The sequence below is a fragment of the Phocoena phocoena genome, chromosome 16 (assembly GCF_963924675.1).
Source record: "Phocoena phocoena chromosome 16, mPhoPho1.1, whole genome shotgun sequence".
Lineage (NCBI taxonomy): Eukaryota > Metazoa > Chordata > Mammalia > Artiodactyla > Phocoenidae > Phocoena > Phocoena phocoena.
The window spans coordinates 71,945,694-71,970,887 of record NC_089234.1 but is presented as its reverse complement, the minus strand read 5'-3'; the positions used below and the strand labels follow the sequence as shown (position 1 = coordinate 71,970,887).

At 41.4% G+C, this 25,194-nt stretch overlaps 1 protein-coding gene across 5 annotated transcripts in view; it reads right to left on the bottom strand.

Moving 5' to 3' along the window:
- Positions 1–25,194, bottom strand: part of FAM13C (family with sequence similarity 13 member C) — a 134,718-nt gene that overhangs the window by 67,039 nt on the left and 42,485 nt on the right. For all 5 annotated transcript variants that reach the window (XM_065894983.1, XM_065894986.1, XM_065894984.1 and 2 more), the window contains one exon: positions 5,680–5,798. In XM_065894983.1, coding sequence (XP_065751055.1) covers positions 5,680–5,798 — 119 coding nt within the window. The remainder of the gene's footprint in view (positions 1–5,679; positions 5,799–25,194) is intronic.

Here is a 25,194-nt window from a genome sequence, read left to right as displayed (position 1 = left end):
GAAAGGATTTATCCCCCATGGAAAAGTTGCTGGCAACAAAAACTTCCTCTTTCCATAAAGCAACAAAGCTTTTTCTTTTATCTGGAATGTTACAAAAATAGTCAAAGCCATCAAAGGCCATTATCCTTGCTAATACCCCAATCTTCAACCCCCTCTAACTGGGGACTTCCGGATGAAGAGGCTAATGAACTCTAATTCACAAATGTAACCACCAACTTAACTAGAAGAAACACATTGCTATAGGATAGCTCCTGTTTATACAGGCAAGGTCTTTAATGACACTAAAAGGCTTAATGCTGTCATAAATCTTAATACAATATTTTAAACACAAGGGAGTTAATCACTCTCAAAAGTCAATTTACTTAGCTGAGTAAGAAATCCCCAACTTCATTGCATTCTCTTACCTTCATAAATTCCCCTTTGTCATATCTGAGCTGTTTACAGAATTGGCACTGGCGTTAGCCATAAAAATCAATCAAACTGAACTGACTGCTCTAAACAGACTGATGGTGCTTATCTTGGTTCTATTACAAGGGAACTGAGGGCTTAACCAAATCACAGCCTCACTGGGGGTCAAACGAGAAAATGAGAGGGTTGCATTTAATGATTACTAAGGCTTCATTCTGGCTCTAACTAAATGCAGTTCTATACTTTTCCGTGTTTTGAAAAGCTCCAGGTACGCAGCAGCATGCCAGAGAAGGGTAATACGCAGCCTCACCACTCAGATGCACTGAAAATCCAAATTAAAATGTAAACACATCCGGATATATGTATATGTGTATGTATAGCTGATTCACTTTGTTATAAAGCAGAAACTAACACACCATTGTAAAGCAATTATACTCCAATAAAGCTGTTAAAAAAAAATGTAAACACATCATCTTGGAGAAAGAGGCATTAAGGTATTATCAGCCATCACCTTATTAGGGCTTACTTAGTTCCAGGCAGCTCCTAAGGATGAGCAGTTGCAGGGAAGAAAAGGATGGAAGCAGGCATTTTAAATCAAATGCCTATAGGAGCCAGGCAAAAGCATATATTAATAGAGAGATCTGGGTAGGAGCTGTGAAAAAATGGAGAGCTGCTTCTCAACTCCAGCTATCTGCTGCCTTGTAGGAATGTACATTCTGGGTTATCCCATTTTCAGATTTTTCAAAACAATGTAAAAAGGCCATAAAGACTCTAATGTTTAAACACTGAATCAAAATATTTTTACAACAGTCTACCAGTCAAATATACCTCCCCACTAGATACACGTGCAGGACACTGAGTTTGAGATCTCTGATGTGGGGCACTATACTGCCAAGGAGTATAATAAAAACATGAGGGGAGCTGGTAAATAGAAGGAAGGGTGCAAAGAAACAGAGCAGAGTGGGCTACACCAGTATCTGAGGTTGGCTCTGTTGAGGGAATTCAGAAGAGCAAGCAAACTTGGAGGTAGGAAGAGATTAAGACAGTGAGTCTAAATCTTTGGGGGGATCATGGGTAGCATAGGAAATTCTGATAAATGCTTTAGAGACTTTTCCCTGGAAAAATAAACATATGTAGTAGGCAGAATAATGTGGCCCACGAAGATGTCTATGTGCTCATTCCTTGTCCCCCTCCCCTTGTTACCTACATGACAAAAGGGATTCTGCTGATGTGATGAAGCTAAGGACCTTGAGATGGAGAGATTATAGTGGGCTATCTGAGTGGACCCAATCTAATCACTTGAATCCTTAAAATCAGAACAATTTTCCTGCCCTTGGTTGTAAGAAAAGGACAAACCTGACCCCATATTGAATCTGTTCCTTTAGCTCTAACCCTGTGCTCTGCTGGCTCTGCACTTTTGTAAAAATAAAACACGTTGCCCATAGCCTGAAATATTCATGGTAGCTCATTCTCAAGGCTCTGACCTTTAAAGGTTTAACACTTTTCCATTCATACAGAGATTAAACGTTGCTGAACAGAGAATAGCATTTGTCTTGTTGGAGGTTCATGGGAACACTGTGATCAGACCTATGTGGACAGCTGCAAGAGCAAAGGATTCCGGCACCAAGAAGTGTACAGCAACCAGCCCCATCTTCTCCCCTTTTAGTACAAAAGAAGCCTGAATTCTAACTCAAGGAAGATGGTTCTTTGGGACAAGAGTCCACTTTCTTCTCAGTCTGCTGGCTTTCCGAATAAAGTCACTCTTCCTTGCCCCAAAACCTCATTCTCGATTTATCGGCCTCTCGTGAGACAAGCAGTAGCAGCCTGGACTCAGTAATGGTCAGAAGGAAACATATGGAAGAATGCTAAGAGAGATGCAACATTGCTAGTTTTGAAAATGGAGGAAAAGACCATAAGCCAAGCAATGTACGCAGCACCGGGAAACTGGAAAAGACAAGGAAATATACCCATTCGTAGGCCTGCTGACACCTTTCTTTTACCCCAGAGAGACCCATGTTGCTCATCTATCCTACGGAAGTATAAGATTATAAATTTGTGTTGTTTTAAGTCACAGGTTTGTGGTCATTTGTTACAGTCGCAACAGAAAACCAATATAGTATACAGACACTCAAACTTTGGAAAGAACATTCACAGACCTCCCTAAAGCGTATTTAGACACACAGATAAACGTCCCGTGCCCTAGGAAAAGCTCAACAACATGCTCTCTGAGCGGAAGGTATGAAACTATTTCTCTTTGGCACGCATGAGAAGATCAATACCACCCCATGACACAAGCAGCTCCAAAACCTCACTTCTACAAGGATGGATTCATTCTCTGAACACTAACTACCCTTTTGAGTCCCACCCAAACCACATGTGACCCCTTGACAGCTCCTTGCTGTAGAAAGATCTTTCCTTCCTTTCTCAAAGTGCTCATTATGATAAGAACATGCTCCTCACCAGCCCTCCTCCCCAAGAAGGTGGCATTTTACACCTGCTAAGATTTAGCCTGGCTTCTTCCCTCACTTTGAGCCAGACTTAGGTCTGGAGTGTTCTATTACAGTCCTCATGTCTCTATCGAGATCTTATTGGACACAATATGCCTGCACCTGGCTGTCTGCTGGTTTTAAAATGGAAGAGCAATGTTATCAGGAACGTGAGCTACCTGACTCAAAGTTGTTTTTAGCCTCAGCTCTCATTTCACCAGTTCATCAAATTTCACAATCCCTCTAATACTTAGAGTTTTCTTTTTAAGTTCCATTAGAGTGATCCTAGGTGACGCCACCATGGCTGTGACCAAAAAAAAACTCTGTAGTTTAAAGGTTACCAACCTGATCTAAATATTCAACCTAATATACCAGACGTAATGGCCTCACAACTCCTAATCTGCAACTTAACACCAGACGCTGTGACTGTCAACTCTGGTGCACAGGCAATTCTGGAATGCTGCTAGCTCAGAAAGCTAGATCCTGTCAAAGTAGAACATGGAGGCTAGAAAGGAAAAAGAAGAAGAGAACAACAAGGTATTTGGGGTCCTATGGAGGTTTGCTAAAGTATAGAGGAAGACAGGCCAGATCTGTTTTGGAGGAGACAAGCCTGACTCAATGAGGAAGGCTGCCCAGTGACCATGTATTTGGTTCCTTCTCCTGACACGCAGAAGAGGTCTAGGAACAGCCTAAAATGTTACACAAACTTTTGTGTGTATGTGTATCTCTTTTTTTCTGAGGAAAAGTGCCATAGATCTGAGAATCTGAATGAACTATAACTCCCCACCTCCAAGTGTAGGAGCTGCTGCTCTGTATGTTTCCTCATGAGGACTTTTCTAATTCGATCCACTTAGCTCTCCCTAGTCATATGTGAATGATCCCCAGAGCAGAATCCTATTAAATTTCCGACTTGCCCTCTGATAACAGTAATATTACCACTTACCTTCTCCACTGCAGATGGGAAATAGAGTGGTTTTAACTTTACCAAACATCGAGCGTCTTTGAGAAGGTAGATTGCTAATGTCATTTTCCCCTATCAGCCTCTGCGGGGTATCCAGCCCAAAGGGCACCATACATTTCATATGCAAGCATGAAGGAGTTCATCTTGTTTCTTGTGTTTTTTTCTGTCTTTTTTATGATTCTGAAATATGCATGGGAATATAGTTGGCCTTATTCTTGCTGAGAGATGCAGTCACCAGTCTGGTGGGGGAGACAGGGTCACTGCCTAAATTGATTCTAATCAACCTAAAACAGCTTTGCTATAGTAAGGCCTCCAATAGGAAGGTGAGTGTTCCGATTAGCAGAGAAATGACAGCGCTGAGTCTTACCCGATCTGAGGTCAAGTAAGAATAAACAGACAAGAGATGGCAACCAGCGAGGAGGTGAGAAAAGGTGTTGAAGAATCCAACTGGATAATGGATCACCTTACTTTTGGGTTCTCCATCAACCCTTTGGGGCTCTCTGATTCTAAATTTAGTACGTTGAATATTTTAAAGCACAATTTCACTATATATAAAATAGATAACTAATTAGGACCTACTGTAGAGCACAGGGAACTCTACTCAATACTCTGTAATGTATATGGGAAAAGAAGCTAAAAAGGAGTGGATATATGTACATGTATAACTGGTTCACTTTGCTGTACAGCAGAAACTAACACAACATTGTAACTCAACTCTACTCTGATAAATTTTTTTTAAAAAGCACAATTTCATAGCACAGCCCATCTTGTCTGTTGCCGTTGATTCATTTAGACTCTGCTGCCTTAGAAAACATTTTGAAAAGTCATGGCCAGAAGCATAGCCCTCCCTTTCCACTGAGTGAGAGCTATGATGACACTGTACACAAGATCCTACAAAGACAGCTGACACAACTAGCAGTTGGATTCTTTCTTCTGTTTATTTCCAGAAGAGACTTTCCACAGACAGCTGCAAGGCCAGGCTCCCATCCGAATGCCATGCCAACCTTGCTTTGGACAGCCTCCCACCCACATTCTTGCCCTGACCCAGGGCCATCTCTAGCAGGTCTGGGAGACCAGAGGGGTCAGCCCCAGGGGGCTTCCCTGGTGGCGCAATGGTTGAGAGTCCGCCTGCCAATGCAGGGCGCGTGGGTTCATGCCCCAGTCCGGGAAGATCCCACATGCCGCGGAGCGGCTGGGCCCGTGAGCCATGGCCGCTGAGCCTGCGCCTCCGGAGCCTGTGCTCTGCAGCGGGAGAGCCCACAATAGTGAGAGGCCCGCGTACCGCAAAAAAAAAAAAAAAAAAAAAAAAATTCTGGCTCAGCCTTACTTACTTGTACGGTATCAGTCAGGTGCCTTGACGACTCAGCCTCAGGCTCCTTCTCCATAAAATAGGGCTAGGAGTACCCGCTTTTCGGGGATGGGGTGAGGGGCTAAATGACAGAATATGCCAAAAGCAATTGGCCTGACTTCTACACTGTCATCAGCAATTACCATTATCACAGAAGAAAACCCAGTCCTCTCTAGCGTGGAATGAAAGAGGACAAAATGAAATCAGCGTTTCTCTCTCTCAGGGCAGGAGAGTCTCCGCTCCTCTCTGAGCCTTAAGGCTGATTATCTTCAAACTGCAGGCAGAGAAAGTAGGTTATGTACATTTCTCTTAGACTCAATGATTCTCCCCCTTTAAGGAGCTTCTCTGACTTCAAGGGATGCCAGCGAAAGTCAGAAAGCCTTGCCTCTCGTGCAGGGGGGTAGCAAGCACAGGTGTTAGCGTTTCTGGGAAAGGAACCCAAGGCCCAGTGCAACTTCTGACAACAAAGGGCCCACCTTCGTTGAGCTCGCACGGTTTCTTGGCACCTGAAGGTGTGGTTTTGTGGACTCTCCTGAGCTGGCGTTCCTGTTCTCCCCCGACATTCTGACTGGCTGGGTACCACGTGCTCTGTCTCCTGCAAGAAAAACAGGAAACGTAGATGAACTGTCAGCAGCCATCAGTTCCACAGTGTCCTCCGGCGGGGTGTGGGTCGCAGGGCAGGGCAGCAGCCATGCAACACACACGCTACCAAGGGCTGTGGGGAAGGGGGCCCACGAGTGATCCGAAACTTAAAAAGCCTCTTTCTAACAGTCAGTTGCTGCAAGATTTCAGAATAAAGAAAAAATAATAACCAGAAATTGACAATTTATTTTTATATTAAAACTACGAGAGAAGAGTATTTAATGAATAGATGTGCAAATACAATTTCTAGACTATTTATAGCATAAGCTCATTTTTGCACAAACATGTATGAATGTACACAAACACACACACACACACACATTGGCATCAAGTAAACCAAAATCTTAACAGGGACTAACACTTAAGATGTTATTTCTTTTTCTTTTGAGTACTCATCTATATTTTTTTATACAATAATCATACATTATTCCTATAATACGAAAGAACTTTAAGTTAATCTGAAAACCAAGGAACAAGTCATTTTTATAAAATCCAAATCCCAAGTATGCTTGGTACTCTCTCCTCCCCTCCCCTCCGCCCCACCAAACACACGCGCACACACTCTCCTACACCTGTCATTGGCTACACTGAATCCGAAGAAATCACTACGTGGGTCCCATCATCCCATGATAAATTCCACTCATTAATTTACAAAAACTCCAGAAGCTGATTCTAGAGAGTATCATAAACACACCAAAGCTAAAATGAATCTGTATTCAATACAAGGACACACAAACCCAAAGCGAAAGATGTTTGTATGTTCAGCAGTTGAACCACTACAGTATTTGAACAATGCCGAGGCGCTGACAACTTTTCCGTAGGATAAAACAGCCCCTCCTTACCTGATAAATGAAATACTAAGATTACCAGATTCAGCGAGAAGCTCAGAAAATCCAGATGGCTACTGTCAGGCAGTCAAAATATTCATGGGATACAGTGAACTTGGGTCTGACGGTACAGTATACTGTGGTGACAATACAGACCAAGCTCCTCTCTTACGGGTATGGGTTGAAGTCAGTACAAGTGCCAATATGTCAGAAATCATTTTTCTAAAATATTGTACTAGAATAATTTGGTGGGGCTATTTGCCAAGTAGCCATCACAAGATTCTAGAGCAAAATCATAGGAATGCCTTCCTATTAGAGGGGTAAAATGGAAAGTGGGAGCAGAGCTGAGGAAAAGGAATGAATTAGAACTACCAAGATCCTTTCTTTAATTTTTCTAAGCCTCCAGCTTCAGGCAAGAAGACACACCACGTGAAAGGGTTCCATTAGTATCCAATACTTCCCTGGACATAGTAGTTGCTTGTGAAAAATTCTACAGCTATTCAAATACTGGCCAAGTTTCCCCAAACAATGGTTCTCAAGTGAGACAGCACTGCTTGCAAGTATACTAGGTATGTGACCTTAGGCAAATCACATCCATTATCTGGACCTCAGTTTCCTTGTCTGTAAAATGGAGATAATACTCCAAGCTCACAAGGTTGCTGAACAAGATGCTCTTTTACTACTTACCAACTGGAGGCACACAGTGGATGGGAGCTATCGATGATGATAACAGTCCTTTTACAAAAATTCCCTCAAAGCTCAGTATTCTGAAACTGGTGTTAAGGAAATCCTTGGAGACTTAACCCAAGTGAGCTCAGCAAAATCAAACTTATTTTTGTGGTGGGATGCTTGTTTCAGGTTTCTATACTAATAATATTATTTTAAACATCGTATTTAGAAGCCACCCTACTTGTAGACCTAAAGAAATGGCCCTTCTCATTTCTAAACAATTTAAACCAGAAACTTCCATTCCTTTAAAACCTAACCCTTTTAAGAAAGAGTAGTTTTTTTTCCCCCAAAGACAGTGTTTTATCTAATCCTTTGAACCCACGGAGGTTGAGAAGGGTTACAGGCCACACACTGCTGGATTCCCACGGATTTTATAAACAAAAGCAAAAATAAATAAATGGCAATACGTCAAACTGAAAAGCTTTTGTACAGTAAAGAAAATGATCAACAAAATGAAAAGGCAGCCTACTGAATGGGAAAAGATATTTGCAAATCATGTAGCCAACTAGGGGCTAATATCCAAAATATACAAAGAACTCACACAACTCAGTAACAAAAAGAAATCTGATTAAGAAATGGGCAGAGGACCTGAATAGACATTTTTCCAAGGAAGACATACAGATGGCCAACAGACACAGGAAAAGATGCTCAACATCACTAACCATCAGGGAAACGCAAATCAAAACCGCAGTGACGTATCATCTCACACCTGCCAGAATGTCTTTTTGATAATAGCCAACAAATAAATGTTGGTGAGGATGTAGAGAAAAGAGGACCCTCATGCACTGTTGGTGGGAATGTAAATTGGTTCAGCCACTATGAAAAACAGTATGGAGTTTTCTCAAAAGATTAAAACTACCTTATGACCCAGTGATTCCACCTCTGGGTATTTATCCAGAGAAAATGAAAATAGTAATTTGAAAAGATTCATGCACCCCTATGTTCACTGCAGCATTATTTACAATAGCCAAGATATGAAAGCAATCTAAGTGTCCATCGATAGAAGAAGGGATAAAAAGGATGGTATAAACACACACACACACACACACACACACACACACACACACACACACTGAATATTACCCAGTCGTAAGAAAAGAATGAAATCTTGTCATTTGCAGCAACATGGGTGGACCTAGAGGGCATTACACTAAGTGAAATAAGTCAGACAGAGAAGAACAAATACTGTATGATTTCACTTACATATGGAATCTAAACAACAAAACAAATGAACAAGCAAAACAAAACAGAAAAAGGCACATGGATACAGAGAACAGCACTGACGATCACCAGACGACAGGTGGGTGGGAGATCGTGCAATATCGGTGAAGGGGATTCAAGAGGTATAAACTTCCAGTTATAAGTCACAGGTAAGTTATGTACAACATAGAGAATACATTCAACAATATCGTGGCAACTTTGTACGGTGAAAGATGGTTAGTAGACATATCATGGTGATCAATGTGTTAGACATACAAATGTTGAACCACTATGCTGTACACCTGAAACTAATACAACATAAAATGTCAACTATACCCCAATAAAAAAAAGCAATCACCTACTACATACCAAGGATGTTGATAGTTAAGAGGGTTATATAAAAGTAAATAAGACATCCCTGCCCCAAAGAACTTTAAAATCTGTTTCTAACAAAAACTAAAGTGTGAGAGGGCAGACACTAACTTGCCTACTTCTGTGTTAATGTGCTAGTCAAATGGGCAGATCCAAACTGACCAACGGAACAAGGGAAGTAGAAGCCAAGAACTTCTCCTCCAGGTTTGTCTTCCTGCCACCTGGTCAGGCATAGTCTGGATGGGGCACCTGTAAGAGGAGTCATCCTACATCTTTTCCTGCTCCCAACCATACTCTTCTACCCTTCAACCTTACCTCCTGCATGTCCCACGCCCAGCCTCAGTAAAGTGATTTGTGGGTTTTCTGCTTATATGCAGGAACAAACAAACTGATTAAGATCTGAGATATTTCATAAGAAAGATATTTCTCAGAAGAAAGATATTTCATACTAAAACAAATGTTACTTTGGTTATATTCTGATCCATGAGCAGAGGCTAGGATAGTATACACAATGACAAGAGCAAAGCTGTCTACTAATCAGGTTCAGAGGGTCAAAACCCCAGCTGAGTTAAGGAAAAACACAGGTGTCCCTAAGTAGAAATGGTGAAATATGGTATTTTGTCCTTGTTGGGATTTTAGTGAGTTCAGCTAGCTCATAAAGAACTTGAGAGAATCTAGTTTTAATCCAATGGCATGTCCACTGCTTCAGGCCCTTCCAACTTTTCCAATTTGTACAAATCCATGACGCAGAAGAACGAAATTTCCATCCTCATTCCAGTTTTTGCCCCTCTGCTCTAGTATGCCCAGAGTATTACCCTTGGGCCTCAAAGACGTATGCATCCTCTAAATCTTCCTTCCAAGATGTGGCGAGTCAAAACAGTCACTTTTTTCAATCTTCTCACACTTGAGGTTTATCTATGACCATTCTATTCTAAAATTGATTTAAAATGTTATTTCCTCCGATTGCTGGCTTAAGTTTTAAATTAAATGGCTTTATAACTAATCACTCCATTGTTAATAAAAATATCTTGCATTTATGAGAGCGCCTTCTTCCCAAGAGCTCTAATTACTACATGATTAATGCATCTGATATCTCCATACTTCAGAAGAGCACATATTTTCAGCTCTCAGAACAAACAGGAAAAGTGTTATAAATACACCCTATCCTATCACCCTAAAGTTCCTGTTATCTTAAACCTGCACATGTCTGTGAAAGTGACTTAAAGTCCTTCTGAATAATTGGGAGTTTTAAAGACTTTCACCCCTGATTAAAAGAACTACTTGTATTATCACATTCATTTCATAATTGGGGAAAGGAAGCCCTGGAAGAGATTATTTAAATTTCTTTTTAAAAATGTGCATCTGATTATTAATGTTCTGACCCCTTAAGAAACAGGGAACGTAGATCACTATTCCTTCAGACCTATCAGTCCCATTTTTAAAATAATTTCTGCCTACTTTAGTCACTATTTCAACACAGAATAAAGTAAGTCATGTAGGAAGGCAGGCGTCGGTTCAAAGTCCACACATATCCCCAAAGGAGAATCTCCTCTGATCCTATTTCCTTACCTGTAATACAGAGATATCACCTAGTTTACTGCTTAAGAGTTGTAAGAATTTCTAGTAGAAAACAGACATTCAAATTATATTGTCTATCTTGTCCACTTTCCAAATAACATTCACTGAGTGCCTGATCTGTACCAACACTAAACTAGGCACGTTTAACCTATATTTCCTCATTTAAAACTAGGAGGTGGATTTTACTCTCCCAGTTTTCTACAGTGAGAATAAGAATAATCAAGAGAAGAACCTAGGGGTAAGAAAGGAATAAAGACACAGACCTACTAGAGAATGTACTTGAGGACATGGGGAGGGGGAAGGGTAAGCTGTGACAAAGCGAAAGAGAGGCATGGACATATATACACTACCAAATGTAAGGTAGATAGCTAGTGGGAAGCAGCCGCATAGCACAGGGAGATCAGCTCGGTGCTTTGTGACCACCTAGAGGGGTGAGATAGGGAGGGTGGGAGGGAGACGCAAGAGGGAGGAGATATGGGGATATATGTATATGTATAACTGATTCACTTTGTTATAAAGCAGAAACTAACACACCATTTTAAAGCAATTATACTCTAGTAAAGATGTAAAAAAAAAAGAGAAGACAAGATAGATAATTTACCTAGGACAGAAAGATTGTCTTTTACACAAGAGATGCCTTCCTAAAGACCCTGCAAAATCTAACTGAGATTTATATATTTTAAGACCATTCCCATAACAGAAGATATTGGGTATTTCTGTTCACTAGCTAAAGTGGAAATATTTCAATAAAATAAACACAGCTTAAAATTCAATAGATCCTAACAGCTTTGAAATTATGCAAGTCTTGATAAATCTTGGGGGAGAATTACACTATTTCAAATTGTTTGCATTGAGAGACTTAATACTTTATATTCAATATTTAATTCAAAACTGCATGAAATAGGACCACACTGCTCCACTTGAGCTAGAGAACCCAGATTCTAATCCAACCTCCTAAATCCGAATTGGGAGTTCTGTCCACTACGTTCCAACATCCCAAATTTACTATGGTCAAATGACAAAACTAAAACAATTTGTAACTAGCTTGATGTAACAGAACACTGTTCCTGAGGGAATTTAGGCAAGAGTGAGTATTATAGAGCATTAGAAGAGGCAACACAGAAGCAGGGCATGATTGGCTAACAGGATGGGGATTTCCTTATAAGGCTAGCAGGGCCTACCTTCTTGTGTAAGGGAAACTAAAGATGAGTTGGAGAATTGTAATTGATGTGTGTTAGGTTTCCTGGACAGGTGCTTCCAGTAAGTGCAGGCTGACTTAGGCATTGGAAGTCCTGGCCAGAGCCATTAGGCAAAAAAAAAAGAAATGAAAGTCATCTAAATTCGGAAAGAAGAAGTAAAACTGTCACTATTTGCAGATGACATGATACAGAGAAAACACTAAAGACTCTACAAAAAGGGGACACCTTCAAGATGGCGGAGGAGTAAGACACGGAGATCACCTTCCTCCCCACAAATACATCAGAAATACATCTACATGTGGAACAACTCCTACAGAACACCTACTGAACGCTGGCAGAAGACCTCAGACCTCCCAAAAGGCAAGAAAGTCCCCACCTACCTGGGTAGGTCAAAAGGAAAAAGAAAAAACAGAGACAAAAGAATAGGGATGGGACCTGCACCAGTGTGAGGGAGCTGCGAAGGAGGAATGGCTTCCACACACTAGAAGGCCCTTCGCAGGCGGAGATGGGGGGCGGGGGCGGAGGCGGGGGCAAGCTTCAGAGCCGCGGAGGAGAGCCCAGGAACAGGGGTGAGGAGGGCAAAGCACAGAGATTCCCGCACAGAGGATCGGTGCCGACCGGCACGCACCAGCCCGAGGGGGTTGTCTGCTCACCCGCCGGGGTGGGCGGGGATGGGAGCTGAGGCTCAGGCTTTGGTCAGAGCGCCGGGAGAGGACTGGGGTTGGTCGCATGAACGCAGCCTGCAGGGGCCTAGTGCGCCACGGCTAGCCGGGAGGGAGTCCGGGAAAAGGTCTGGAGCTGCCGAAGAGGCAAGAGACCATTGTTTTGGGGTTCATGAGGAGAGGGGATTCCTTCCCTGTCTGCCCACAGAAGGCAGGGCACCGCCTAAACGAGCCTCAGAGACGGGCACGAGCCACGGCTATCAGCGCGGACCCCAGAGACGGGCATGGGAGGCTAAGGCTGCTGCTGCCGCCACCAAGAAGCCTGTGTGCAAGCACAGGTCACTCTGCACACCTCCCCTCCCCGGAGCCTGTGCAGCCTGCCACTGCCAGGGTCCCGTGATCCAGGGACAACTTCCCCTGGAGAACGCATGGCACACCTCAGGCTGGTGCAACGTCACGCCGGCCTCTGCCGCCTCAGGCTCGCCCCGCATTCCATACCCCACCCCTGGTCCCCGTGGCCTGAGTAAGGCAGAGCCCTCTAATCAGTGGCTCCTTTAACCCCGTCCTGTCTGAGTGAAGAACAGACACGCTCAGGTGACCTACACGCAGAGGAGGGGCCATATCCAAAGCTGAACCCCGGGAGCTGTGCGAACCAAGAAGAGAAAGGGAAATCTCTTCCAGAAGCCTCAGGAGCAGCAGATTAAATCTCCACAATCAATTTGATGTACCCTTCATCTGGGGAATACCTGAATAGACAATGAATCATCCCAGAATTCAGGCGGTGGACTTTGAGAGCAACTGCGGACTTGGGGTTTCCTTTCAGCATCTAATTTTTTTCTGGTTTTATGTTTATCTTAGTTTAGTATTTACAATTTATTATCATTGATAGATTTGTTTATTGATATGGTTGCTCTGTTCCTTTCTTTTTATATATATTTTTTTCCTTTTTTTCTTTTTCTCTCTTTCTGAGTATGTATATGTATGCTTCTTTGTGTGATTCTGTCTGTATAGCTTTGCTTTTACCATTTGTCCTAGGATTCTGTCCGTCCATTTTTTTCTCATTTATTTTTTTTTAGCTTTGTTGTCAGCACTTGTTATCATTGGTAGATTTGTTTTTTGGTTTGGTTACTATCTTCTCTTGTTCTTTTGTTTCTTACTTTAAAATTTTTTTATTTTTAACAATTAAAAAATTTTTTTATTTTAATAATTTTATTTCATTCTTTTTTTCTCCCTTTTCTTCTGAGCCATGTGGCTGACAGGGTCTTGGTGCTCTGGTCGGGTATCAGGCCTGTGCCTCTGAGGTGGGAGAGCCAAGTTCAGGACATTAGTCCACCAGAGACCTCCCAGCTCCACATAATATCAAACAGCAAAAGCTCATCTCAATGTTAAGACCCAGCTCCACTCAACGACCAGCAAGCCACAGTGCTGGACATCCTATGACAAACAACTAGCAAGACAAGAACACAACCCCACCCATTAGCAGAGAGGCTGCCTAAAATCATAATAAGCTCACAGACACCCCACAACACACCACAGGATGTGGTCCTGCCCACCAGAAAGAGAAGATCCAGCCTCAACCACCAGAACACAGGCACCAGTCCCCTCCACCAGGAATCCTGTGCAACCTACTGAACCAACCCTAGCCACTGGGGGCGGACACCAAAAACAACGGGAACTACGAACCTGCAGCCTGAGAAAGGAGACCCCAAACACAGTAAGTTAAGCAAACTGAGAAGACAGAGACAGACACAGCAGATGAAGGAGCAAGGTAAATACCCACCAGACCAAACAAATGAAGAGGAAATAGGCAGTCTGCCTGAAAAAGAATTCAGAGGAATGATAGTAAAGATGATCCAAAATCTGGGAAAAGAATGTAGAAAATACAAGAAATGTTTAAGACAGACCTAGAAGAACTAAAGAGCAAACAAACAATGATGAACACCACAATAAATGAAATTTAAAATTCTCTAGAAGAAATCAATAGCAAAATAATTGAGGCAGAAACGCAGATAAGTGACCTGGAAGATAAAAGAGTGGAAAAAAACTACCACAGAGTAGAATAAAGAAAAAAGAATGAAAAGAATTGAGGACAGCCTTAGAGACCTCTGGGACAACATTAAATGCACCAACATTAGAATTATAGGGGTCCCAGAAAAAGAAGAGAAAAAGAAAGGGACTAAAAAAATATTTGAAGAGATTATAGTTGAAAACTTCCCTAATATGGGAAAGTAAATAGTCAATCAAGTCCAGGAAACACAGAGAGACCCATACAGGATAAATCCAAGGAGAAACATGCCAAGGCACATATTAATCAAACTATCGAAAATTCAATACAAAGAAAAATATTAAAAGCAGCAAGGGAAAAACAACACATAACATACAAAGGAATCCCCAAAAGGTTAAGAGCTGATCTTTCAGCAGAAACTGCTAGCCAGAAGGGAATGGCAGGACATATTTAAAGTGATGAAAAGGAAAAACCCTACAACCAAGATTACTCTGCCCAGCAAGGATCTCATTCAGATTCGATGGAGAAATTAAAACCTTTACAGACAAGCAAAAGCTAAGAGAATTCAGCACCACCAAACCAGCTTTACAATAAATGCTAAAGGAACTTCTCCAGGCAGGAAACACAAGAGAAGGAAAAGACCTACAATAACAAACCCAAAACAATTAAGAAAATGGTCATAGGAACATACATACTGATAATTACCTTGAATGTAAATGGATTAAATGCTCCAACCAAAAGACATAGACTGGCTGAATGGATACAAAAACAAGACCCATATATATGCTACCTACAAGAGACCCATTTCAGACCTAGGGACACATACAGACTGAAAATGAGGGAATGGAAAAAGATATCCCATGAAAATGGAAATCAAAAGAAAGCTGGAGTAGCAATACTCATATCAGATAAAATGGACTTTAAAATGAAGACTATTACAAGAGACAAAGAAGGACACTACATAATGATCAAGGGATCAATCCAAGAAGAAGATATAACAATTGTAAATATTTATGCATCCAACATAGGAGCACCTCAGTACACAAGGCCAATACTAACAGCCATAAAAGGGGAAATCGACAGTAACACAATCATAGTACGGGACTTTAACACCCCACTTTCACCAATGGACAGGTCATCCAAAATGAAAATAAATAAGGAAACACAATGATACATTAAACAAGATGGACTTAATTGATATTTATAGGACATTCCATCCCAAAACAACACAATACACTTTCTTCTCAAGTGCTCATGGAACATTCGCCAGGATAGATCATATCTTGGGTCACAAATCAAGCCTTGGTAAATTTAAGACAATTGAAATCCTATCAAGGATCTTTTCCGACCACAATGCTATGAGACTAGATATCAATTACTGGAAAAAAGCTGTAAAGAATACAAGCACGTGGAGGCTAAACAATACACTATTTAATAACCAAGTGATCACTGAAGAAATCAAAGAGGAAATCAAAAAATACCTACAAACAAATGACAATGAAAACACGATGACCCAAAACTTACGGGATGCAGCAAAAGCAGTTCTAAGGGGGAAGTTTATAGCAATACAATCCTACCTCATGAAACAAGAAACATCTCAAATAAACAACCTAACCTTACACCTAAAGCAATCAGAGAAAGAAGAACAAAAAAAACCCCAAATTCAGCAGAAGGAAAGAAATCATAAAGATCAGATCAGAAATAAATGAAAAAGAAATGAAGGAAACGATAGCAAAGATCAATAAAACTAAAAGCTGGTTCTTTGAGAAGATAAACAAAATTGATAACCATTAGCCAGACTCATCAATAAAAAAAGGGAGAAGACTCAAATGAATAGAATTAGAAATGAAAAAGGAGAGGTAACAACTGACACTGTAGAAATACAAAGGATCATGAGAGATTACTATAAGCATCTATATGCCAATAAAATGGACAACCTGGAAGAAATGGACACATTCTTAGAAAAGCACAACCTTCCAAGACTGAACCAGGAAGAAACAGAAAATATAAACAAACCAATCACAAGCCCTGAAATTGAAACTGTGATTTAAAATCTTCCAACAAACAAAAGCCCAGGACTAGATGGCTTCACAGGCGAATTCTATCAAACAGTTAGAGAAGAGCTAACACCGATCCTTCTCAACCTCTTCCAAAATATATGAGAGGGAGGAACACTTCCAAACTCATTCTACGAGGCCACCATCACCCCAATACCAAAACCAGACAAAGATGTCACAAAGAAAGAAAACTGCAGGCCAATATCACTGATGAACATAGATGCAAAAATCCTCAACAAAATACTAGCAAACAGAATCCAACAGCACAGTAAAAGAATCATACACCAAGATCAAGTGGGGTTTATCCCAGGAATGCAAGGATTCTTCAATATATACAAATCAATCAATGTGATACACCATATTAACAACTTGAAGGATAAAAACCATATGATCATCTCAATAAATGCAGAAAAAGCTTTTGACAAAATTCAACACCCATTTATGATAAAAACCCTCCAGAAAGTCGGCATAGAGGGAACTTACCTCAACATAATAAAGGCCATATATGACAAACCCACACCCAACACCGTTCTCAACGGTGAAAAACTGAAACAGTTTCCTCTAAGATCAGAAGCCAGACAAGGTTGTCCGCTCTCACCACTATTATTCAACATAGTTATGGAAGTTTTAGCCACAGCAATCAGAGAAGAAAAAGAAATAAAGGGAATTCAAATCAGAAAAGAAGAAGTAGAGGTGTCACTGTTTTCAGATGACATGATACTATACGTAGAGAATCCTAAGGACGCTACCAGAAAACTACTAGAGCTAATCAATGAATTTGGTAAAGTGGCAGGATACAAAATATAATGCACAGAAATCTCTTGCATTCCTATACACTAATGATGAAAAACCTGAAAGTGAAATTAAGAAAACACTCCCATTTACCACTGTAACAAAAAGAATAAAATACTTAGGAATAAACCTACCTAAGGAGACAGAAGATCTGAATGCAGAAAACTATAAGACACTGATGAAAGAAATTAAAGATGATACAAACAGATGGAGAGAGATACCATGTTCTTGGATTGGAAGAATCAACATTGTGAAAATGACTATACTACCCAAAGCAATCTACACATTCAATGCAATCCCTATCAAACTACCAAAGGCATTTTTCACAGAACTAGAACAAAAAATTTCACAATTTGTATGGAAACACAAAAGACCCCGAATAGCCAAAGCAATCTTGAGAATGAAAAACGGATCTGGAGGAATCAGGCTCCCAGACTGCGGACTATACTACAAAGCTACAGTAATGAAGACAGTATGGTACTGGCACAAAAACAAATATAGATCAATGGAACAGGATAAAAAGCCCAGAGATAAACCCACACACATATGGTCACTTTATTTTCGATAAAGGTGGTGAGAATATACAATGGAGAAAAGACAGCCTCTTCAATAAGTGGTACTGGGAAAACTGGACAGCTACATCGGAAAGAATGAAATTAGAACACTCCCTAACACCATACACAAAAATAAACTCAAAATGGATTAAAGACCTAAATGTAAGGCCAGGCACTACAAAACTCTTAGAGGAAAATATAGGCAGAACACTCTATGACATAAATCACAGCAAGATCCTTTTTGACCCACATTCTAGAGAAATGAAAATAAAAACAAAAATAAACAAATGGGACCTAATGAAACTTCAAAGCTTTTGCACAGCAAAGGAAACCATAAACAAGACCAAAAGACAACCCTCAGAATAGGAGAAAATACTTGCAAATGAAGCAACGGAACAAGGATTAATCTCCAAAATTTACAAGCAGCTCATGCAGCTCAATATCAAAAAAACAAACAACCCAATCCAAAAATGGGCAGAAGACCTAAACAGACATTTCTCCAAAGAAGATATACATATTGCCAACAAACACATGAAAGGATGCTCAAATTATTAATCATTAGAGAAATGCAAATCAAAAGTACAATGAGGGGGGCTTCTCTGGTGGTGCAGTGGTTGAGAGTCTGCCTGCCAATGCAGGGGACATGGGTTCGTGTCCTGGTCCAGGAAGACCCCACATGCCGTGGTGCGGCTGGGCCTGTGAGCCATGATCACTGGGCCCGCGCACCCGGAGCCTGTGCTCCACAATGGGAGAGGCCACAACAGTGAGAGGCCCGCGTACCACAAAAAAAGAAAAAAAAATCTACAAACAATAAATGCTGGAGAGGGTGTGGAGAAAAGGGAACCCTCCTGCACTGCTGGTGGGAATGTAAATTGATACAGGCACTATGGAGAACAGTATGGAGGCTCATTAAAAAACTAAAAATAGAACTATCATACAACTCAGCATTCCCACTACTGGGCATATTCCCTGAAGAACCATAATTCAAAAAGAGTAATGTACCACAGTGTTCATTGCAGCTCTATTTACAATAGCTAGGACATGGAAGCAACCTAAGTGTCCATCAACAGATGAATGGATAAAGAAGATGTGGCACATATATACAATGGAATATTACTCAGCTATCAAAGGAAACTAAATTGAGTTTTTTGTAGTGAGGTTGATGGATCTAGAGTCTTTCATACAGAGTGAAATAAGTCAGAAAGAGAAAAACAAATACCGTATGCTAACACATAGATATGGAATCTAAAAAAAAAAAAAGAAAGAAAAAAATGGATCTGCAGAACCTAGGGCCAGGACAGGAATAAAGACACAGTTGTAGAGAATGGACTTGAGGACACGGGGAGGGGGAAGGGTAAGCTGGGACAAAGTGAGAGAGTGGCATGGACTTATATATACTGCCAAATGTAAAACAGACAGCTAGTGGGAAGCAGCCGCATAGCACAGGGAGATCAGCTCGGTGCTTTGTGACCACCTTGATGCGTGGGATATGGTGGATGGGAGGGAGATGCAAGAGGAAGGGGATATGGGGATAGATGTATATGTATAGCTGATTCACTTTGTTATAAAGCAGAAACTAACACACCATTTTAAAGCAATTATACTCCAGTAAAGATGTTTAAAAAATATTTTTTTAAAGACTGCAAAGAAATAGAACTAATAAACAAATTCAGTAAAGGTGCAGGGTGCAAAATCAATACACAAAAATCTGTTGTGTGGGCTTTCCTGGTGGCGCAGTGGTTGGGAGTCCGCCTGCCGATGCAGGGGATGCGGGCTCATGCCCCGGCCCAGGAGGATCCCACATGCTGCAGAGCGGCTGGGCCCATGTCCCATGGCCGCTGGGCCTGCGCGTCCGGAGCCTGTGCTCCACAACGGGAGAGGCCACAATAGTGAGAGGCCCGTGTACCACAAAAAAAAAAAAAACTGTTGTGTTTCTATACACTAGTAAGAAACTATTAGATAAATTAAGAAAACAATCCCATTAAAATTGCATCAAAAAGAATAAAATACCTAGGAATAAATTTAACCAAGGAAGTGAAAAACCTGTACCTTAATAAGATACTGATGAAAGAAACTGAAAAAGACACAAATAAATGGAAACATATTCAATGCTGATAGACTGGAAGAATTAATATTGTTAAAATTTCCACATCACCCAAAGCAATCTACAAATTCAATGCAATCCTGTCAAAATTTCAATGGCATTTTTCACAGAACTAAAACTAGTAATTCTAAAATTTGTATGGAACCACAAAAGACACCAAGTAGCCAAAGAAATTTTGAGAAAGAATAACAAGGCTGGTGGTATCATGCTCCCTGATTTCAAACTATATTGCAAGTCTTTACTAATCAAAACAGTATGGTATTGGCATAAAAACGGACACATAGAGCAATGAAACAGAACAGAGCCAAGAAATAAACCTACGCATATGTAGTTAATTTATGACAAAGGAGACAAGTATGTCTCCTTTGGCAAAACTGGACAGCCATGTGCAAAAGAATAAATGGTGCTGGGAAAACTGGACAGCGATGTGCAGAAGAATGAAGCTAGACCACTATCTTACACCATACACAAAAATTAACTCAAAATTGATTAAAGACTTGAATGTAAGACCAGAAACCATCAACCACCTAGAAGAAACCATACATGTAAGTTTCATGACATCACTCTTAGCCATATTTTTTTGGATCTACTCCAAAGACAATGGCAACAAAAGCAAAAGTAATCAAATGAGACTACATCACACTATAAAGCATCTTTACTGTGAAGGAAACCACCAACAAAATAAAAAGTCAACCTACTGAATGGGACAAGATATTTGTCAATCATGAATCTATAAGGGGCTAATATCCAAAATATAAAGAACTCATACAACTCAATAACAAAAAAAAAAAACCCAATTAAAAAGTGGGCAGAGGATCTGAGAAGATATTTTTCCAAGGAAGACATAAAAATGGCCAACAAGCACATGAAAAGATGCTCAACATCACTAAATCTCAGGGGAATGCAAGTAAAAAACAACAAGATAATATCTCACACCTGTCAGAATGGCTATTATTAGAAGGACAGGTAACAAGTGTTGAGGAGGAAGTGGAAAAAAGGGAACCTTTGTGTACTACGGGTGGGAACATAAATTGGTACAGCCACTCTAGACAACAGTATGGAGTTTACTCCAAAAACTAAAAATAGAACTATCTAAAGGTCCAACCATTTCACTCCTGGGTATTTACCTGAAGAAAAGGAAAACAGTAACTTGAAAATATGTATGCACCCCAATGTACATAGTAGCATTATTCACAATAGCCAAGATATGGGAGCAACCTAAGTATCCACTGACAGATGAATGGATAAAGAAGACGTGGTACATATATACAATGGAATACTATTCAGCCATAAAAAAGAATGAAATCTTGCCATTTACAAAAACATGGATGGACCTTGAGGGTATTCTGCTAAGTGAGATGAGTCATGCAGAGAAAGATTAATACTGCATGATTGTACTTATGTGTGGAAGCTAAAAACCAAACCAACAAACATACAAAACTCAAATACAAAGAACAGATCAATGATTATCAGAGGGGAAAGGGGTTGGAGGTGAGCAAAAATGGTGAAGGTCAGTTTTATGGTGATGGATGGAAACCAGACTTACTGTAGTGATCACTCTGTAGTGTATGCCAAGGTTGAATTATTATGTTATACTCTGAAACTAATATGTTATATACCAAATTTACCTCAATTGAAAACAAAAAGATTTCTTTATAGTGGAGGATTCCCTGATGGTTTTTAATAGCTGACTTGTGCCTACTTAGATTTTGATGTTCCCTTGCTCAAAAAAGCCTGAATTTCTTCTCTTTATTTCCCCCAATCCCCCAGCAGTTTATGCTGTGGAGGCTTACCTGGCAGCTTTGTGAGTTCCCTAACAGCTTCCATCTTGCTTTCTTTAGACTGAGGGGGTAACTATTATTTTCCCTTGAAATAATCCTCCCCAATTCAACCAGATTTACTGTTTCTGGCTGCCTGTGCACAGTTCCTGAGACCTTAAGCCTCACCATGAAAACCCAGAGTCTCTCACACCCCAATTTTCCACCTGGAAAAAGTAGGACAAACAAAATCAAAGAGCTCAGAATGCAAAAGCAGCAGAGCTCCACCTGAGAGAAGCTTCCTGGAGATCCCGCAGAGAGGCCCAAAAGGTAGCAAATCAAGAGGGCTCTGCTGATACCTTCATCTGCATCTATGAGCCATCCCCGAAATCTTCAGCACCTGTCTTCCAGCTCCATCTCATCACCACTGTCCAATGACCAAACTGAAACAACTTGGTAACAAGTGTGATATCTTTCATCCAAGGGACTACAATCCGTGGACTGGGAAAGTACAGGGCCTCACCATCAGTGGACTGCTCTTCCCAAAGGATACTGGGCGAGCGTGAGTTTCAAAGAGCGCTCAAAACAGCAATGTGGAAGGCGCGCATGATTGGCTAGGCGGACGGGTATTCCTTATAAGGCTGGTGGGTCCTATTTTCTAGGGTAAGATAAACTAGCTAAAGCTGAGTTAGAGGACTGTGATTGGTTTGTGCTCAATTTCCTTGACAGGTGTTTCCCATAAGGGCAGGTTTAGGTTGGTGAGGTGATCTGGGCCCCTGGGCGGCCTCTATTTTATGGGTCCTGATAAACAAATTAACGTGATCACTGCAGACCCGAGAAGTATCCCATGCAAATCAGCGTGAAAGCAGTCACATGTAACAACATGTAACAGCTGGGGTGGGTGGTGTTCAAGTGTAAAATCACGAGAGCACACAATAGAGTATCAGAGAGGGTCTCCAGGCATTTGGGTTCTCAGTGGTACTGATTTTTGTTCCTCTGCAGCATGTGGATAAAGGACACGGGACTCCAAAGTGAGAGAGGTTCATAGGAAATGAAGGTCTTCCGAACATGAGTTTACACAGGTTGCAGCCAGCAGGGAGTGGCAGGTTTAACCAGCTGCACAAGAGGCAAGGTTAGATGCCTTGGGTGTTGTGACTGCCCCAAATCCAAGTACCCCGTGCCAGGAAGCCTCACGTCTGCTCCTGCCCCACTGAGGAGTTAGACCTTGTACAAGTCTCCAACTCTTCCACTCACTCCAACTGTAACATGTCACTGAGTCTACAGAAGGCTGCGAACAGGATAAAGCTCGAAGGAAATCAGAAGGCAGATTCTGGTCACCATTACTTTGTTCTACTCCCTAGTAGCACTGGTATCTCAAACCGCCACGCCCAGGCCCTGAAAAGTGCTTATGCTGACCTTTGAACCCGCCTGATCCCTCAAGGCCTGTGAAGCTTCTGACTTGACCATTCTACCTCCTAGGATTCAGGGACAGGCCACATCTTCAGCATTAGGGGCTTCCTGGGTTTCTGACTCCAGTGGACCCTTGAACAACACAGGGGTTAGGGGTACCTGACGCCCTACTCCCACCCCCAGTCGAAAATCTGTGTACTATCATCTCTGCCTCAAAAACCAAGGAATTGATAAGTGACTCACCCAAGGGCGGGAAGTTGAAACCATTTGGATAGAATGAGGACTTGAACCCTAGTTCTTCTGATTCCACATATTGTGCTCTCTAATCAACACAAACTTTTCCCCACAATTAGCTCATTTAAAGACCTGTAAAATGAAAACGGAGGTACTATATTTTTTGAAAAAGATTTGCATATAAGTGGCCCAACCCATGCTGTTCAAGGGTCATCTGTACATTCATTTATCGTTCACATATGCAGCTTCTATCAGGGGCTACATTCTGTGCTCTTCCTCATTCTTGCCCTCAGGGAGCTTGCAGTCTAATGGTGGCAATGGTGGTGGCAGCCACATACAAGCTACTACAGTACAGTATGAGCAGTGCTACAATAGGATACAGGTTTGTGTGAGATGCTCTGGGAACATGTGGGAATGACACCAAATCCAGTTCATGGGAGAAGCATCCCTGAAGTGGTCTAAAGGATGAAGCAGAAACAGGGAGGCAGAATGTACCAAAGCAAACAGGTGTCAGCTAGAAATTGGCATGTTCCAGGAACTCAGAGCGGTTGGCGGTGTTTGCGGTGAGAGTCACACGGGTGGGGAGGTGAGACCAATGCAGTGGGCAAGGCACAGGCAGAGGCCAGACCGTATGAGCCCTGTGAGAGTTCAGGCTTTATTCTGAAGGCACTGGCAAGTCTCTGAATATTATAAGTAAGACGTGTTTAGATTCACACTGGAGAAAGATCATCTGGGAACTGTGAGGCAAGTGAATTAGAAGGTGAGGAGGGAAAGGGACAGAAAGGAGGACAGTTAGACAATAGAGCACCCCAAGCAAGAGATGACTGTCATTTGGCATTACAGAGGTGGCAGTCAGAATGGAGAAAGACTCATTGGTTTAAAAGATATTGAATCAGTGGAAACAATAGGCCTGGTGATTGACAGGATGTGGTTGAACGAAAAAGAGGACGGACTGAAGATGAGGCCAAATCTTGAGCTTGGAAAATGGGGTGAATAATATCGCTGCTCCCTGAGATGGAAACAGGAAGAGAAACGGTGTTCTGGAAAAGTCGGGTGTCGTGCCTGTGCAGTATCCAAGTGGGCAATGATAAACAGATGGGCTGGGGTCCCAGAGCCAGATAGGGGCTGGGAATATATGTTTGGAAATAAGCATGAAGGTGACTAAAACTACAAGTGGAAGAATTCCATTCAGTATGTGCAGAGAGAGAAGAGAAAACCTAGAAGAGAACCCTGAGAAACACCAGTATTTACGGGACTGATGATATATTGTTAAATTAAAAACTAAGCTAAGAGTCTAAGTGTCCATCGATAGATGAATGGATAAAGATGTGGCACATATACACAATGGAATATTCCTCAGCCATAAAAAGGAACGAAACTGAGTTATCTGTAGTGAGGTGGATGGACCTAGAGTCTGTCATACAGAGTGAAGTAAGTCTGAAAGAGAAAAACAAATACTGCATGCTAACACACATATATGGAATCTAAAAAAAAAAGAAAAAAATGGTTCTGAAGAACCTAGGGCCAGGACAGGAATAAAGATGCAGACGTAGAGAATGGACATGAGGACGTGGGGAGGGGGAAGGGTAAGCTGGGACGAAGTGAGAGAGTGGCATGGACATATATACCCTACCAAATGTAAATTAGATAGCTAGAGGGAAACAGCTGCACAGCACAGGGAGATCAGCTCCGTGCTCTGTGACCACCTAGAGGGGTGGGATAGGGAGGGTGGGAGGGAGACGCAAGAGGGAGGGGATATGGGGATATATGTATACGTATAGCTGATTCACTTTGCTATACAGCAGAAACTAACACACCACTGTAAAGCAATTATACTCTAATAAAGATGTTAAAAAAGTAATTAATTAA